The 19,619-nt window shown below is 30.4% G+C and overlaps 1 protein-coding gene across 1 annotated transcript; it reads left to right on the forward strand.

Moving 5' to 3' along the window:
- The first annotated feature begins 4,639 nt into the window (after window positions 1-4,639).
- Window positions 4,640-17,879, forward strand: LOC118197322 (cytochrome P450 18a1-like). Its single transcript, XM_035368814.2, has 6 exons — window positions 4,640-5,070; window positions 6,307-6,428; window positions 10,820-11,234; window positions 12,518-12,782; window positions 13,503-13,675; window positions 14,868-17,879. The coding sequence occupies exons 1-6, from the start codon at window positions 4,710-4,712 to the stop codon at window positions 15,053-15,055; spliced, it is 1,524 nt and encodes a 507-aa protein (XP_035224705.1). The 5' UTR covers window positions 4,640-4,709; the 3' UTR covers window positions 15,056-17,879.
- The last annotated feature ends 1,740 nt before the right edge of the window (window positions 17,880-19,619 follow it).

Here is a 19,619-nt window from a genome sequence, read left to right on the forward strand (position 1 = left end):
TTCCAAAGAAAATTTTAAAAAGCATAATGTTTCACAGTTATTAACTACTGACAAAGACCATAAATTAACAGAAAAAGGGAAAGAGTTCAGGAAATACTGGAAATAAAAAGTTAGTATTTTATTTTACCTGTTTTTTGTTTAATCTTTCATATGCAGTTCTCCGAAACAATTATAGTTGTATAATCCTTAACTATTTGCATTATGTAATTAAATCTTGATTTTAATGTTATAGTCGACTCCCGATTATTCACAGGAATAACATCATTCAGGACATTAGCCCTTGATTTAAAATTCCGCTTAATTCCAAGGCAGTTATAAAAAACACAGAAAATAGGAGCCCGCATTAAAGTTAACGGGAATTTACTATTAACCTGTTACCAAGCAGATTATCCTGGAAAAATAAATTCATTTGGTTAATGTAAATTAAATTTCTTTCGGTGGATAATTTAACAATATTTATATATTTACTGGATTGCGTACAGTAACAAATAAATATAATTCTCAAATACCGTGGAATATTCTGCCATCACTGCTCATTTTCAATGCATTCCCAAGCATTTTTTTTCCAGTTTTATTTTACTCTGAAGGTTTATGATAATAGATGTTCTCTCGTTTCACAGTAAAGAAATTTTACTTTTTTTGGACAAAGCACAGCAGTTAGTCCAGCCTCTCTTGATCGGGAGTTGACCGTAGCTTATTTTTAAATCTTGTTTCAGAACACCTTTCTTTATTTGGAATACCCAATATAAAACATTTTAACTGCTAACGTCTTTCACACCTCACAGCAAAAAGCTCAGTTGTTTCTTAAATAAACTGTATCATTTTACGAAACCTTAAAACGTATAAGAAAACTGGCGTATTTGGCGTAAGGAATGAGTTCTTTTTCGTTACAACATAAACAAACTTAGTACAGTTAACACTGTTTTTAAGTGAAATGCAAATACGGTCCTTCAAATGTCTTAAAACAGTGAAATGTAAAACTATGTTTGGGGGAAAAAGGTTAGTCTTGAAAAACCCATTGTATAAGATAATTACTCTATCTTCTATATACCAATAGTCTTTACATTTAGTTGTCTTAGGTAAGCGATAAAAAAAAAAAACATTATTTTTTTTTAATTTTATCATCCTCAGAAATTTATTATGTTAATATAATTGTAAAAATACATGGCATTGAAAATAAATCGAATATTACATGCATTTTATGTGAAAAAATAAGATTAAAATCATTACTTCTGGAGATGTGACATTGGAAACCTACGATTCATGAAATAAGATACGGAAACTTAAAATCTTCGCACTTGTTTGGTCACTTATATCTTTCGAAACCTTACTCTAAAAGATTGATAAACATTTTAATTCAGAAATCTGGAAAAATTAGGTTTTACTAACGTCAAGTAAAGATGTAATAACGCGATTATTGCAGTTTCAGTAATCGTCACCGCAGGTGGGGCTCTGAGCGCAATTTTCTTAATTTTTCTAGGGATAATTTAGCATCCCTTTATATTTTTTTATCCTTTTATCTTTTTGTTACTTTGAATTAAAGTGATTCTGATAAAGGGGGGGGGAGTTATAAGCATTACTAATGTAAGTATATTTTTAAAATCTTTATGTCTATTAAATTCGATTTTCATTAAACGCAGAATTTTAATTTTGCTCTAATTAAAACTTATCCGTAATTCTGTTATACATTTTAAAATGTGTAAATTGTACTTAGTTTTATTGTTTATTAGAAAGTGTTAAATGTAATATAATCTGTTAATGTTTAAACTCGTTGCTGTAAAATGGGTTATGCAAAGTAAACAATTACTATTTAAAGTCAGCTTTTTATTATTAAATTCAATTTTATTCATTTAATACAAATCGTATTAATATTTAATTCCACACTTTGTGACTTTATCATGTGAAGAAAAATTGGTTTTTTAGAAACAAAACGGCAATAGCCATTTCAGTACCTCAAAATCGTTTAAAATAAAATGCAAATTGCAAATATACATGCATCCAAATTTTTGGAAAATTATTTTACAAATTTTAGCGGGAAAGTTTTAAATTTGGAAACTGAGAAAAAAATTATTCTCTCATTTGTGAAAAGTAGCAGTTGATCAAGCATGATTAAAGAGGTAAATAAAATTTCTTGTTTACATTTCTTATAGAGAGTTTAAAAATGCATCAACTTCCTAAACATTCTTTAATCTTATGGAGAATTTAGGTAGGCATTATGCATTAGGTATCTTATAGAGAATTTTTAATAAAGGATTACATTTCTTTATAAAAATGATATAAAATGTATATTTGAGTTAAGAAGATGCACTATAAGAGTCCTATTTTATATAAGTTCATCATAAAAAAATATGAGCAGTATAATATACTTTAGTATTGCTATATTATGTTATTAAGTCATTTACCGTTAATCATGAGTAGTTTTAAGCTGCTTTTTGTATAGCGGAAACATTTCATTGCCTTTAAACTATTGAAATAGTCTCGAATTTAAAATTTTAATTTATTAAACTTCAAGTATTTATTGAATCCATTTCTTATATTTAATAATGGATTACTGTGCGTTAAGCATTCACTATCATAAAACAGACAAAGGTAATTAATTTACTAACCCGAATAATTAACATCTATTATAAAAAGATATATATAGATTCTTAATATACTTTCTTGAAATTATCTTCGAAAACTAGGAATAAATGCAAAGTTATTCTTTTGAAGCTTATTCAGTAACTCTAATTTTGTAAAATTACAGTTTATAATAACTGGGCTAACTTTAGTATCTTTATGGATGTCAACTTTCTCATTCGTCCCCCCTTCCAAATAAAAATGTTCTATTATTAAATTCTCCCTTCCTCGGCTGTTGCTTCAAATATATTCAAAATATGTACTTTTCAATCCAATATTTCTTTTAAAGGCAAAAATATTTCATTAGCTAACCTTTATTTTTCAATAGGCATCTAGCCACTCATTTAAATAAGTATTCCAACGAAAAATTAAAGATGTTTTTTCAAATATTCTTTCATTCACCTTCATTCAAAACAACTGTACTTTTTTAAATTAAATGTTCTGAACAGTTAAATTTGCGAAAGATCCAAAATGACATAATAATCATAATAATTACGCGTATCTTCCAATTAAATATTATTAAAATAATTTTGAACAAATTTTAAATTAAGGCATTCAAAAAAAAAAAAAAAAAAAAAAAAAAAAAGAAAGAAAGAAAGAAAGAAAGAAAAAAGAAAAGAAAGAAAAAGAAAAAAAAATTAAGAGAAGAAAAATTTTAGTTTATTTCATAAAATGAATTTCTTCAAAAATGTCACAAATGCATTATAACCTTCCAAATAAAACTTGAATTTATTTCCAAAATAAGGTGCTTTCAAAAGTATCATACAAACGTTACTTTCCCAAAACATTTCCGAAGCGGTTAATTTTTATTCTTAAATTTGCTCAAAAAGACGTTTATAAAATGCAGTGAAACAAGAAAGGAAAATAAAAGAGGTAAAGAAAATTTTACCAGCTAGAAACTTAAATTTCTTATTTAAAAAATTATTAAAACGTTTTATTTCTTAAAGCAAACAGTCTAAAAATATATCTCTTTCGTTTCAAAAATTAACGATTAATAAATTATAAAAAAATACAACTTCAAATGATCATAGAATTAAAAATTTGTGAACCTATTGTAAAGGAGATTTATTGCAAATCCCCAGTCTTTAATTCTGTTTCATGCTCAGATCTGCTACGCGGAGTTCATTGACCTCTAGCACGATGAGGATGAGGTGGAGAGGGAAATAAGTTCCTGAGTTTTGATAACGATTAAATGAAATCCAACTACTTTTGCCAGATACAAAATATAAACAATCATCCCAACATACTCTCATCTCTTCTTTATCAATTGCGCTCTCAGCAGTCGCTTGCATATTCCAAACTTTAGTTAGCTCGAAAATTTTGATTTAAAAAGAAAGCAGTTTTAACATCGGAGAAAGTCTCTTATTTTCCATAAAAACACAACTATGGTTTGAAATTAATTAGAGGAATTTTCTCGTTTTGAGATAACAGAATAACTCAATATTTTTGAGCGACATTTGCTGTTTTTTCACTTAACCTGCAAACGATAACGCGCGACTTCCTCACCTGCAAAGTATTATCATTCTGCAAAAACACTCCCATCATCCCTTTGAGAAAGATGTTTGCCACACGCGCTGTACAGCAAACCATCAAAGACTTATCGCTGCTGAAAAGCAAGTGGCTGATTTTCTGAGCAGCAAATCGAAACGACGGTCAAGTGTGCGAATGAAGAACGCCCATTCCAAGGTAGTATTTCCCTCTGGAATAGAAGAAGCAAGAAAAAAAAGGGGGAAGTTGTCATCCACACATTCATAAAAGATAGTAATAATAACAAAAAGAAAAATTCGAATACGTGCACGAATGATAGAGCAAAAAGAAGAAAGAAAAACTAAGGTAGAAAAAATAACAACGAAAAAGTAAAAAAAAATCTGTGGGCGTGCAGATGGGAAAACTGGCTGCCGCCTTTACCAGGTCATCCAAACCTTAGCGGAACTTGGCCCGGTGTGCGTAGATGGGAGGGAGGGAGGCGGTGCCTTTATACCCCCCGCGTCCAATAGTAGGGCAGCCGGCCAACCCCGCCACTATCCAACCTCCCTATAAAAATCGATCTTTACATCGACCAACATTGACAATCGCTCCAGTGTCAAGTCATGCTCAGCTTACCGTTTTGGTTCTCCCATCTGACGTCCACTAGCCGGACTTTGATGGTATTCGCTGGAGTCCTGCTTGTTGTCCGGATATGGATGTCTCGGCTGAGGCGACTTGGAAGCAATCCTCTTCCGCCAGGACCAATGGGTTTGCCTATTGTGGGTTACTTGCCATTTCTGGGAAAGGACTATCATCTGACTCTCACGAATTTAGGCAAAAAGTTTGGATCAGTCTACCAGATATACTTAGGTGCGAAAAGAGTAGTCGTTATCAATGATCATAACCTCATCCGGCACGCTTTCAAGCAGCAAGTCTTCTCCGGTCGACCGGACACGGAACTGACAAAAATCTTACAAGGTTACGGTAAGTGAACATTTTGATCCGATTTTTCTAGCATCCTCAGAATGATAAACTAACATAAAAGCATCTCCCATAGCCAATAAATACCACCGAAGTTTGATAGGCTTTAAAACAGTATCATGACTATTTTATACACAATCTAATACCAAAACTGCAAATTTTATGTTTACTTTACTCAGAATTCCGTTAAAATTTCAGCCAGTAAATGTCTAAGAAAAACGGAGATTCTTAACACACCAAAATCAATTTTCTAGCCATTTAACGATTTTCTTATTGGAAAAAAAAATTGCTTTGCTTCTATTTAAACATTTCGGTCTACAAAATGCTACATTTTAATACTATTGTTTTCCGAAATTTCCCCCAGTTAAAGAAATCATTAATATTGTAAAATAATACTACATGTACGAAAAGTTTTTTTACTGAAGAATTCTTATTTCATGCTACAGAATGCGTTTAGTAATATAATTTTAATGGCATGCTAAAGAAATTTGATTTTCTTAATTATTATTATTTGTTTAAAGTAAAATCATTGCTTTTAACTCTTAATTTTTGTCTTTCACTCTGCATGCAGAATTTTTTTATTATTATTATTTTTAGAAACTGAATTTTATTTCGTATTCCAAAACTGTATTTATAATTTCTATTTAATTTACTTTTCTTTATTTATAATTTTTAGTAAATGAATTTTCTTTCAAAAACCTGATCTTTATTTTTTATTTCATATATTTATTGTTTTGCAATTTTGCATTGCATATTTCTTTTTTATTTTCGAGCAATAAGAATTTTGATATGTTACAAAGTTCACGACTTTAATATTTATTAATTATTAAAAATGGAATAGTATCTCGTTATTGCTAGTCTTAAATGGATTTATTAAAAATGAATTGTTATTACTTTTGTTATTATTATTATTATTATTATTATTATTATTATTATTATTATTATTAAAATGAATTAGAAGTAGTAATAGTAAAACTGATATTTATGCAATATGAATTATACCATTATAATTCTTAAAAACAAGTATTAAAAGCGAAATATTAGGCTTATTAATAAGACTATTTTTAACATTATAATGCTAAAACCACTGTTGTTTATTTTTTCTAACGTTTTTAATAATATTTACATAACATGTAATCTACAGCAATAATATGGATTAGGAATTTAAAAATATTGTATTAAATAGTCACACCAGAAGATCTGAATTACCTAAAATTACATAATAATTTTTCATCATAGGCGTCATCAACTCCGACGGCGCTCGATGGAGAGAACAGAGATCTTTCATACATAGTGTCTTACGTGATTTTGGTGCCAAAAACTTTGGACCCAGCAGAGATTTCTTACAGAATAATATACTGGTAAGTGAATCTTAAATATAGTGCATTCTGTAAGATAATAATTAGTGAAAATTAAAAAAAAAAAACTTTAAAAATTTCTAACATTCAAAGAAAAAAGAAAGTTCTCCCCCCCCCCGTAAAATTTACGGTTTCAGTGCCCAGTCTATCTCAGTTTAAAGAAAAGTATCTAGCTTGATTTTAGAAGCATGTAAAGAATTATCGGTATATAATATGAAAATAATTAACTTGCAAATTTGTTTCATCCTCTGTAATAAGAAACTATAGAACAGAGCAGTCTAAAAATATTATTTTTTGATTACATTAATATTTATTGATTACATTATTTTCTAATTTTTCTGCCGTGATATCGTGCTTTAGTTATCGCAATTCCCTCAGTACTATTTATATACGCTTTTAGCTATTTTGGGATTAAATTTATAATTTTGTTCGGAATATTTATACGATGCGGTTGCTTATGAACACAAAAACACATCTATTGTGGAAACAAGCAACTCATCTACGAGAAAGTTTGATAATTTTAATGTGTTAAAAATGAATGATTCAACTCTAAAAATAAATTCATATGCTAGAATTCGCTGAAACAAAATCTGTAAAACAAGTGATTCATCTACTGGTATACTATACTTCTTAATTTTAAAGTGTTAAAAATAAATTATTAAACTCAAAAGTTATAAAATTTTGAAATTTTGGCTGAATTTTGAAATTTAGATGCATATGTACAAACATTAATATATTGATAAAATCTTGATAATTTTCATTTCAGCGTTAAAAAAACATTAGAAAGTTAAAACCATGTTTACCTTTATGTTATTCCGCCGAATATTCGATCTTGATCGCTTTCGTTGCATTCTGTTGCCAAAATACCACGACTTTATTACAACTAGCAAAATTTTTATATAATTATCATAATTAGAGTGAAAAAGCCTAAAAATGTCCAGCTTTTTATAGTAGTTCACAGGATGGATAAACTTAAATATTCACGATTTTCGTGAGGAAAAATCAGTATTTACTTAAATGATAAAATAACAATCACATAGAACACATATGTTACTTTAAAAGATTAATATCACTAAAAGCTTGAAACAGTTTTGGGTAGCTTCTACTGCAAAAATTTAATATCCATTGTTGGCTGATTACTAAAAAAACTGATACGTGTTTGATTTTGATCTGAATTAAAATTTTTATTGTTGTTTTTAATGATAAAAACAATTATTTATTATGTTAATGATTGAAAATATTCATTAAAACAGTTTAACCCGAACTTAATAATTAGTGCCTTATCAATTATTCTGGCATTTTCCATAAAGATGCGCTTTTTGATTTAAAGCATTTAAATATAGAATTATTTTATAGAGTACAATGCAATTAATAATTTATGTTACATATTACGAAAAAATGAAAATAAATTAAGTAAGACCAATATTTATTTATAACATTTACTTCTCCTTGTCATTACTGATACTAGTGCTTCTATAACAAAATAACCATTTTTCAAAATTCTATTGTGTTAAAAAATATGTCCTTCAAATATAATCCTATAAAATAATTATAGAACTGAAAAATTAAAATAACCGTTTAAATATTCCTGTTCTCTTATTACTTTCTACCTCTTTCGTTATCATTATTATTTTGTTATTATTGCGAATCATCAAAACGCATCATAATTATTAAACTATAGATTTTTTTTTTCCTTTAAAAACAAAAGTTTTGCTCTTAAAGAACAGAGGATTTCGAAAACAAGAGAATTTTTTTTTTTAATCTGTGTCAGTTCTAAGATTGCAATTTGCTTAATTTTAAATTTTACATTAGCGTGCTTCCCTTCCAGTTATAATACAAATGTTTAAAAGGCCTAGAAAATGTGAGAAGGTCTTGAAACCAGTAATTAAATTATTATAATCATTGTTTTTCTTACATTATTATCACGGGCAGAATATTTGCGCTACATTTGAACGGTTATTGCATAAGCCTAACAGACATAAGAAAAAGTAAATTCTGAATAATAATTGCAATAAGTTAAACTCTGACTGCGAATTAAAAGTTTTCAGTTTTGCAATTGTAACTGCATTTAACTATTTTCACATAAATGAAAACATGTAAATGCATTTAAAACTGTAATAAGACCTAATTATACCAGAGGCGTCCAGTAAAAAATTCTCTCCAAAAGGACCTGGAATGCATGTAATAGTAGATAATCTCTGGAGCATCGTTCGTCCAATAAAATACTACACAAAGCGAATTACACAATCCTTCCCAACATGCACTGCAAAGAAGCATCGGAATTCCCTCCAAAACCGGAAAGCCATTCATGCGCGCGAGTCTCGGTTTCCGTATTTTTTACGGCAAGCCGAAAAGGCAAAAAATAAAAAACCGAAACAAAATGGCGATGAAAGAAGAGGAGAAACGGGTCTCAAAAAGGGAGAGAGAAAGAAAGGCAAGAGAAAGTGTTTCACCGGGTGGCCCACTGCTGCGTTAGGAGGCGGAACGAACTGGATCAAGGACGTTCGTAGAGTTCGACGACCCCAGACTTCTCTCCGCTTTCCATTTGGGGATTGAGCGTAAAATCGGGCGTTCTTGTTTTTAGGTTTCCCTTGCGTAATTCTACGCGTTCTTAATACGGAATCCGGTGAAATATCGTTATAACCAAAGCATGGCGCCTGCTTTTATTTCAAACTAGGAAGTAATTACAGAATATATATAGTAGATATTTATTATTTCATTAGCTGGAGAGAATAAAGTTTAAGCTAAAAATTATTGTTAATTCGTAACTAATAATTAATTTCTTTGCATTTAATCGTTGGTCATATATCAGATGATAGACATATATATTTACACACACGTATATATAGATATATATATATAATCAAGAGACATTAATGAAATCAAAATTAAATCATGAAAGGCGAGTTACTTGCTAACAAGAAATGCACATATCAAAATTGAATAAAATGAAGGATGAAAAAGAGTTTTTTTTAAATCAAAATTATGAGGAAATAAATGTGAAAACAAATCAGTTTAAATAAATTACATAAAAATTAAAATAATAAAAAGCTACGGAAAAGTTCCGAATTGAGGAATAAAAATAGGAGGCCCTTAGCCTAAAAAGTAATATGACTGAAAAGCGCTTGATATATAATATATATATATATTCAATGATATAAAATTCATTGTCCCTCTTTTTGATACATTCTTCTAAATTTATATTAGGAGATAATATAATCAATATTTCTTTAGTAAATAAATTATTATTATCTTACTTTGCAGCTATTGCGCAAGTATTAGAAAAACTTGTTTTCGAATTCAATGAATTTTACATCATTCTATTATATATATATATAATTAATATATTATAAGTATATATTATAAATTTAGTAGAATGTATTAAAAAGAGGGAACCCATGTGTAGGAAGTTTAATTCCGAAAATTGTGTTTTAAAGGAACTTCAATGTAAATCACGAAAAAAACTTTTTAAGGGGACCTTGTGTAAGGAGATAAGCAGTCTAAGACTACACAAAGACAATAACTTTAGCTAAAGGCTTGCTGAACCTAACTTTAGCGGTGGAAATTACACTAACAATTCCTTAAAACATTTCGTTATCAAGGATTATTAACATTTCGGGAGAAGGGTCTATACGAAAAGCGAAGCAATGGCGCCAAATAACAAATACTTAACAAAAATTATTTGCATTTTAACTGAAATTTTATTAATACATTGGATATACCAAAACATTTGAAACATAATCAAACCATTAATTCAGGTAAGGAATTTCCGTCGGACGATGTATTACGCATGATATATTCCACATACATAAATTTCCTTCATTAACTAGCACGGTTTTAGAAAAGGATCGTTCGGCATCGAAACTGCTTATTGGTAATGATAGGCAAAGGAGAGGACTTTCTGCAATTTTGGGAAATGACGTTTTCTCATATTTCACAAGTCCAAAAAAACTTAGTAATTCCAAGTTCAGTCTCTTAATTTTGGATTTTGGAATAGGATTACATTGCAGAGTATGCCTGAAGTTGCAGGTTATGGGGAAGCACTATAAAATAAATTCATGTATTACCTAATAGTTATAACAGAACTTTAAAAAAATAACTGGAAGAAATCAGAAATTGAAGGATTTATTCTACATCTGCGCAAAAATGTGTAATTAGTAGTGAAAATAAACGCGGAAATTCGTGTTGTGATAAAACAATAACTTAAGCAAATACATTATAACTTATAGTAACTTAAGTGATAATTCATTTAACTTAGAGTAACTTAATAATTTATGTCAGTTTTTGTATTTAACATCACACGTGGTCTTTGATTTTCAGTTAAATGCTAAAATTATGTAGTATGTCGCTTTAGATCAATTAGGTAGTGAGCTATTTCCTTGCTTCTTTTCCAGAAACAAGTGAGAGGATTTCTAACGTCTTTGAGGGCAGCTTCTGGCTCCCCATACTACGCTCGAACTTCCTTGGCCCGAGCTGTCAGCAATGTGGTTGGATCTATCCTGATGAGCGTTACCTTCGAGGAAGACGACGAAGGCTTCAAGCGCCTTCTGGCCCTGTTTGATGAAGGCTTCCGCCTCTTGACGCTGGCTGTGCCCGTCAACTTCATCCCTTCTTTGCGACATATGCCTGGTTGGAACCACTCCTACGCGAAAATTGTACGCAATAAGGAGGAAACTGCTGCATATTTTCGTGAGATCGCCGAAAAGCACAAAGAAACTATGGACGAAGAGACAGTGAGGGACTTTGTGGATGCCTTCTACCTCCAACAAAAAAAGGCTGAAGAATCCAATGAACCAACTTTCTTCTCTGGTGAGTATCTTTCTTTTATTACATCGCGAGAATAATTTTATAGTGTAGCCAATGAGATATACCTTTGTTCCATTCCTTAAGAAACTTTGCTAAGATTTCATTATGACTACTAGCTTTTGCAGTGTAATGTATCTCTGTAATCAGAGGCATATAACAGCCTACAACTCCCTTAGTTATAATAAAATTTCAATAAATTACTGAATATGTAAGTGGAAGTTTAAGTCTTCAAAAAAATTTGACTTTCTAAATGAACGATGGGAATCACATGAATCTCGGAGCCTTGCTTTGGAGGATTTGTAATTAATGTCTATGAGGTTTTGATAGGAAAACTTAATAATATACAGTTAGAAATTAGCTTTACTAGTGATAATATAGGTGCTTTTCGCGGTTTTTAGATTGAAGCCCAACCAATTTAAAAATCAAAAGCAACCTCAGCGTTTGCTCTTTAAGTCCATTTGGCTTTCTGTCTCAGTGAAGGATTGATTTTGAAGTGGAAACGATAGAAACATCAATTCGTTCAATTAGTAACTAATTCATTTTCGCATCAAACTAAACAAAGCAATTTTAAACATTTTCACTGACCATTCCTAAATCTGGCAAAATCACAGACGATATTCTTTAATCCCTTTTGCCAATCACTGGTTGTACCACCGATTTATTTTCATTCTTTTAGTTTATATTAAAAATGTTTTTAATAACTGCGATAAATCTGCAGCTACTACTTAGATTTTCAGCAGTTGCAAACAGGCTGGAACATAGTTTAATTATTTTCTGATGTAAAATTTCCGAGTTCAATTTATTTTTCCTCCCTTATTTTCTGGTATTAAGAATCAAGATATCAAATAGTTCCTGAGTTTCAGTATAATAAGAATCCGCTATTATTTAAGACAATACTTATTCTTTCCATTTAAACAAGAGTGAAGCTGGGACAAAGTTTATATAAAATTTAGAGCTGGGATAGCTACTATTAATACGCATAAAAAGCTGCATTTTCTATGTTATTCAGCTCAAAGAACATCGAAGTATATTTTTAAGTTTCTATGCTTAGATTTTCAAAGTTTCTGTACTGAGTTTAAACGTCTTGCTCTGCTCCTAAAAACTGGAAATAGTTTATTTAATTTTTAAAGAAGAGCATCAGAAAAAAAAGAGAGATTTATTGCATTTTTTTTAATATATTGATCAAAATTATTAACAATGAATTCTGTTTTCTGAGTGGTAAAATTATAAATACTTGGTTTAATTTTACCTAAAATTTTGAATTCCTGTTTTTCTTCTTCCAACAGAAGAGCAACTAGTCCAAGTAATGGGAGATATCTTCAGCGCAGGAGTAGAAACAGTCACTTCTACTTTAGAATGGAGTATCCTATTCCTAATAAGAAACCCTGATGTTCAAGCTCGCCTTCGGGAAGAAATCGACCGTGTGGTAGGACAAAATCGGACACCAGAACTCGAAGATATGCCCCACATGCCCTACATGGAGGCTACCATCTTAGAAGTCCTTAGACGTGCCAATGTCATCGCTCTGGGCAATGCTCATGCCACCCTTGAGTAAGTCCACGTACTATTGCTGCGATACAGACATAAATGCTGTAAACCTATTTAAGAAATATATTTCTCAAATTTCCAAATATATTTCAATCATGTTAAATTTTCTCACATAAAAGGTTTTAGAATGAAATATTTTTCCGTTTAAGAAGTTCGCCCTAATCTTTCGGGAAATAATCTCTTCCTGCATGTTAAAAAAAGTTTTACTCAGTTTTCTCAGTTGGAACTAGAAACTGAAGTCTCTATCTCATTTTTCGAATATTGATGGCTTTTACCTGTTATTGTCAATGCCGCATACCAATTGTATATGATATGTGGTCAGTCAACCACATACCATATACAATTATATAATAAGTAACAAGATTTTGGAGCAAATTAGTTCTTTAAAATGGTTAGTACAGGTCGCTAACGTGTCGTCCAATTTTTTTCACTTTCTTTTCCAGTTTGTAACACGGAAAAGAGGGACGCTTAGAATAAGATTCGAATGATTAAAAAAAAATTAGGAAAAGCTCACTGCTTGAGTTTCGATTCCGTCCCCACCCCACACACCCACACACACTCGCACACGATTTGTGGAATTTGAGATTACGAGCGTCTCATACTTCCCCCCCCCTTTCATAATAATTTAATAACTTTTTAAGTAGTTAAGAAATGTTTCAAAAAGAAATTAATTTGTGTTTAAAATCAGAGTTATTTCTAATAAAGTAATGCTTTTCTTTATAGTGATACTGAACTGGATGGTTATTTGATTCCGAAGAACACTCACATCCTGCCAAACTTATGGGCGGTGCATATGGATCCCGAATTGTGGGAAAATCCGGAAGAATTTCGTCCCGAACGTTTTCTAGTCAATGGGCGGGTGGTCAAACCATCTTACTTCATGCCTTTCTCAGTTGGTAAGTATCAAAGCAATGTTTTCTAAAGCAGTTAAACAATATTTTTTATACCTTATCGTGGTGTTCCGAAGAGTTGCAATTCAGTTCTTGTAGTGCTGCCATCTGTCATAGTTATTTGAAATAATCTATTTAGTAGACTGTATTGACAATAGATGGCAGCACTATGAAAAGTACGTTTTTATACTTTCGCTTCTGAGCAATTTTAGAATCTTCCAAAGAAATTTATTTTATATTATTTTACTTATCAATTACAGTATTACTGTTTAAAAGTCTAATATCTTGAATTAAATTTACATTTTATAGCATAAAAATGTACAAACATAACCGATGTCTTGATTGTTAGCTAAATGCAAAGAAAAAGAAAAAAAATCTGGAAGATTTTATATTTACGCTACGCCCCAAAAGAATTTTTTTTTAACTTTTTGTGTGTTACCTTTATTTATTAAATACAATGCTCTTCTCACTTAAAAGACACAAAATTCTATTCAACAGCAATATCATAAAATATTTAAAAACAGCATATCTTTAGAATTTCCGATACACAGTCTATCCTGCTGGAGATAATTTTTTTTTTTTTTTTCGTACAATGTTGTCATTGCTCGCTTTGAAATCGTCGAGTTTGTTAATCAAAAATTATTTAAAGTTTTACAAAATTTAAAAGAGAGAATGAAACAAATTTGAAATTCAAAATTCGGGCTTCCAAGTGCCCATGTTCGGTTGGAGGACTACGTTATTCAAAATTTGATGGCTATAGGTACCGTTGTTTCTTCACAGTGCGAGAAACATTCATGCATTCATTCTTTAGTTTCTTTAAATATAATACACGGCGATAATATTTGGCGGCAACAGTTTGAAAGGTGAATCGACGTAAAATGGCTTTTCGAAATTAATAGCCCTTCTGGGCTAACGCCCTTTGGGCTAAAATAACTATTTCATAAATTTTATTTTTATCACAATTTATTTACGTAAAATATTAACAACTTACAACTGTCCAAAGAAACACTTCACAAAAACCTTGAAAATAGATATTTCCCTGCTTCTTTTCTTCATTTTTAATATATTAAACCATTACATTTACTCTCCATCATTTATTAAATTATTAAGCTAGAGGATTCACAACAAACATTATTATTTTTATATTATTCTTCTTGAAGTAATTTTACCCATTAATATTTTACATATATTTTTCCAGGTCGAAGAATGTGCATTGGAGATAGTCTTACTCGAATGGAAGTGTTTCTTTTCCTTTCCTGTCTTCTACAGGAATTTGAACTAAAAGTCCCTGAAGGCCATCCTCTACCTCCTGTTGAAGGAATCGCAGCTTTATCTATGACTGCCCAACCCTTCCAAATGTGCGCGATCCCAAGGCAATCCACGTGATAGGGATTTGAAGTAGCCATCGCATACGGATGATTCCTCATTTTCTGGCAGGTTTTTAACCCTGTCCTAGAATATCAGGTTCAGTAATGGTCATCACCATTGTGTTCATCCTAACAAATCTTATCAAAAGAAACTTTGTAAATAATGAATTTTATAGTCATGATAGCTGTGGCGTGACATCCAATTTTTGCCAAATAGTCTCTACCCATCATTTGAAAAATATTTAGAGTAGGTTATAGATATATTGTTTTAAACCTAGAGCGTTCGTCTATTTAGACGTTAAAAAGAAAGATGTTGTATTTTGGATTATTTAAGAAATTCCTTTCAAAAATAGGGTTTCTTTACAAATTATATAAAATGAGTTAAAAAAATCTTCTGTATATATTTAATATATACGTATATGAAAGTCATTTCCTGTAAAGAATTTGGTTTATGCGTACTGTTGATTTCAAATTTTGATGTCTTTTGTACAGATTATTATTTTGAAAATCTAGAGTCTATTAAATTATATAAATGGTCAAATTTGCTTGCACCGTTTAAATATTCAGATTGTTTTTAATTACACTGTCCATATATGTAAATATATATATCTTATACTTGCGTTTATCACGAAAACTGACATTTTTGACTAAATTGCATCGCAGTATTTTGAAATCGTCAATTTCAAACAGTACTTAACATAGAAACAATTCAGTTCAATAGAATAATAAAAATATGAGTCATTGTTACTTAATAAAGCATATATTATGCACACTGTTTTCATTTATCTAAACTGATATTATTCTTTCTACTAATAATACAATAGCACTGAAAGAAGATATTGTGAAAATGAACCATTATTATTATTTAGTAAAATATTTATTAAAACTGGAAATGTATATTAACTCGGTTATTTATTTTAAAAAGAAATAAAGATTAAAATGCTGTCAAAAAGTGAATAAAGTGTTTTATATTTTGACTTCTAAATAACATTCAGTCTTGTTTCTCCTTTAGAAATGTTAAATATATTTTGACGATTACGAAATTCTATGATGCAAACATTAACGAAAAGTCACAAGTATAAAAAGTACAAAATAAAGTGTATGTGTATCTATAGTCAGTAGTACAAATCAATAGTCATAATAATCTTTATTGTATGATGTAAGGTACACTTGCTATCTCTTACTTACTGCTCTTTGTCATATTATCTCAAAAATGTTCATAATACTTTGTAATCCTTATTTAAGAATGGCAAAACTAATTTTGCTTTCAAAATATTTTACGTGTAATAAGCCATTTCTCCCCTTGTGTCGGCACACAAGGATATTGTAAAATACAGCCTTTATTTAATTAAAATATGCTTTATGAATTTTTTTTAATATACTTTATCTATTTCTTCCATTGTGTAAATCCTATCACTATATTATTTCCTCTTTTTTTTCTTTTGAAAAATAAGTTCAAGGTACATGAGAATAAAAATAAAAAATAGATTATACCACAAAATGTAAAATACGGCATTAGAAACATATTTTATGAACTGCAAAATTTCTGCACATATTTTAATTTATATCACTTAAATATACTATTAAAAATAAAATATAGATGCAAGTTATTAATAAATGCATTTATTGCTTTTAAATTTCTCAGTTTGTTTGTTATTTATAGATTACTACTAAAGATAAATCCAACATATTGTTTTCTGCCGAATGGCAACACTCTGAGAATTTATAACTGAGGAGCTACATAGATCTTATATAAGTATATAATATTCAAATATGTGTCAAATAATTCAACAATTTTTGTTAAAGTAAATTTCTTCTTAAATCTCTTTAGTTTGTAAAATAGCACTCTGATTAATTAAACAATGAGAAATTTAGTTTCTCGTAAATAAATATATGTATATTTACCTTACTATTTTATTAGGTTTTTGTTATTTTTTAGATAAAAATGCTTCGATTATTTTTAAAATTTAAATGTGAGTTTTCTTCAGAATTTAATTTTCTTAATGAAAATGCCTATTTTAAAATGCTTCAAAAACCAAGCATTATTATAAACCACTCGTTTTCAAGCAATGTTCTGGGAAGCCACAGGATTTCAAGCAAGAGATTGTGGAAGTCAAAAATCAAAATTCTAAAAATATTTCAATCTGCATAGAACTCAAAACTAATCATATTGATAACTGATTAAAGAATATTTTCTTTTCTATTTTCTTTGTTACTTAAAATAAAATGAAGTAAATCTTTTACATTGTAAGGAAATAATGATTTTATATTCCACATAAAGTGCATGTACTATTGACATATCTTAAATGTTTCAATTTTTTTATGTTTAGTTTTCTAGAAATGATATGGAATAGCTTTAGAAATTTCATAAAAAATTATAGTTTTCGGGCTCCACAAAAAAGAGTTATAGTTCCAGGATTTGCAGATTCCTTAAAGTGTGAAGACCACTAGTGTAAACCGATAAATTCAAAATAAAAGTGCATCGTTCTGTCTTTGCTATAATAAAATAATATTATTCTTCCCTGCTTGAAGCTCGTGCTATATTTATGCAAAAATTCAATCTGTCCTGAAATACTATCTGCTAAAACAATATTCTGACTTTTGATAGTACTAGGCCAAACATTACGGTAATTTTTTTATTATAATGTTTCCGGTCTTCTTTTAAGCTTCAAATGCACAAATCCTTAACGTAATGGTTTAATGTTACTTTTTGGCTTTATCTAAGCAGCAAATGTGTCACTGTATAAAATGTTTAATGTTATTTTATATATATGATGATTCTCTAATTTGTTTGTATATGTGATGATTCTCTAATTTGTAAATAAAATTTATATTCTTATATACTTGTGGCTATTGCTTTCCTTCTTCCAATTTAAAGAATCGTTAAGATTGAACTCGGTTGCTAAGATCTTCGCATGTAATTCTAAGTAATAAATGCATTTAATTAAGCATTTAAAATTTTAACGAATTTAAATCCGAACAAGATTTATTTTTACTAATTTTCCTTACTGTATTCTAATTACTTACTATACGATTAAGCAACAACTACAAATTGTTTCAGAATTGTTTTTATTAAAGTGTTTTATTAAATTGTTTTTATTAATTGCTTCATTTAATTAATAAAATTCTGGGAAAAGTTTGCATTAATAAAAAAAAAAATCTGTCTGCAGACTAAGACGTTTCATATCCAAGGCTGCCAGAATCTTGTGTCCGATTGTTTAGTGGGTAATTAAAGTATTTTCTAGCTATTAGGCAATATCTATAATATCAATATTATACAGGTTCACCAAGAGCGACTAATACGACTTCATGAGTGACGAATACGACCTGTATAACATATACTATATTATGTGAAATGAACTGAAAATGCTTCTATTTAATTCAGTCTCTATAAACGGTTTTGTGGAAGTAATTTCTCTTAGCAACATTTGCCAAATATGTGTCTCTGAATTTTAGATAGGCCTGTCAACAGTTGTATTAAATCATCGATATGAGACATGTGGAAAGAATGCATGCCCTTTAAACGATTGCACCAAGATTCCATAAGTCTGGACTAGAAGGTTTGAGCCTTTGTGATAAATCCCGCAATAGGCGACCACAGATATTGAATGATAAGGCCCTGAAGTGAAAGAACTGAGATGGACATCAGTCGAACTTTCTGAAAGATTCCGGGATTTCGAGGAAACAGTCAAACCTCACCTGCACTTTATATGGAAGATGTGCAAGTTAAGCAAGGGGGCACCCAAACATTGTAGGAAACCAATAAGGAACAACAAGTAACAATGCCGTTGCCTGTCTCAGCGCCGCAATACGCACATATTTGGCCTAGTATTCATGATTGATAAAATGTGGGTGGCACTTCCAAGCATACCAAACAATGGCTTGTCACTACGTCACTCTGTGCCTCAATCCCGAAGATACTGCTGCACCCATACAAAATCATCCTCTGTGTCTGGGTGACCCTAGTGGGTAAATGCTGCATTACGAGCTACTGCTACTAAGCTACACCGTCACTGAGGGCCTGAACTCGCAAGAGTTTCAACGGATACTACATGCAATGCAGCAAAAAAAGCTAGCTCCGGCTAATTGCTAGTTTTTGCTGTACTTTCATAGAAATGCAAGGCCACGCGTGGCAAGGAAAACCAGGGATACTATTCACAGACTTAACTGTAAGACAATATGTTCACCGGACTTATCACCCACAAATTACCACCTACTCTGTTCCCTGAACACCACCTCCGTGAAAACTTTTCAGGATTTCTTTCTAATCATTCTACAGAGGATCCACGAAGGATTTCTGATCAGTCTCATGAGATCTTCCTTCGACTGGAGGTTATTATCCAGTACACAGAGGTGAACTGTATGATCACCTCCGTGGGAAAATGAGGCAGACCTGAGTCACGAATTCACGGACTACCTCGCTTCAAAAACTCTGTTTTGTCGTCAGTTCTTTGCATAAATACAGGAACATGGGCGAAAGGTGCTAGATAAAGGTTGTTTTGAGAAGTAACGCTGAGTATTATGTGTGTTTGTCTGTTTCCGACGATCCCAAATTGCAAGAATACCTTGTAATAGGCTTCCAA

The sequence above is a fragment of the Stegodyphus dumicola genome, chromosome 2, assembly GCF_044657685.1.
Source record: "Stegodyphus dumicola isolate Sdum_Otavi_A_Nest chromosome 2, ASM4465768v1".
In the NCBI taxonomy this organism is placed as follows: Eukaryota; Metazoa; Arthropoda; class Arachnida; order Araneae; family Eresidae; genus Stegodyphus; species Stegodyphus dumicola.

Excerpts from the sequence above, each read along its gene's own strand:
- LOC118197322 (XM_035368814.2), top strand. The coding sequence starts at position 4,710 with ATGCTCAGCTTACCGTTTTGGTTCTCCCATCTGACGTCCACTAGCCGG. Across the intron at positions 5,071-6,306 it reads AAAAATCTTACAAGGTTACG|GCGTCATCAACTCCGACGGC; the intron begins GTAAGTGAACAT and ends TTTTCATCATAG. Across the intron at positions 12,783-13,502 it reads AATGCTCATGCCACCCTTGA|TGATACTGAACTGGATGGTT; the intron begins GTAAGTCCACGT and ends TTTTCTTTATAG.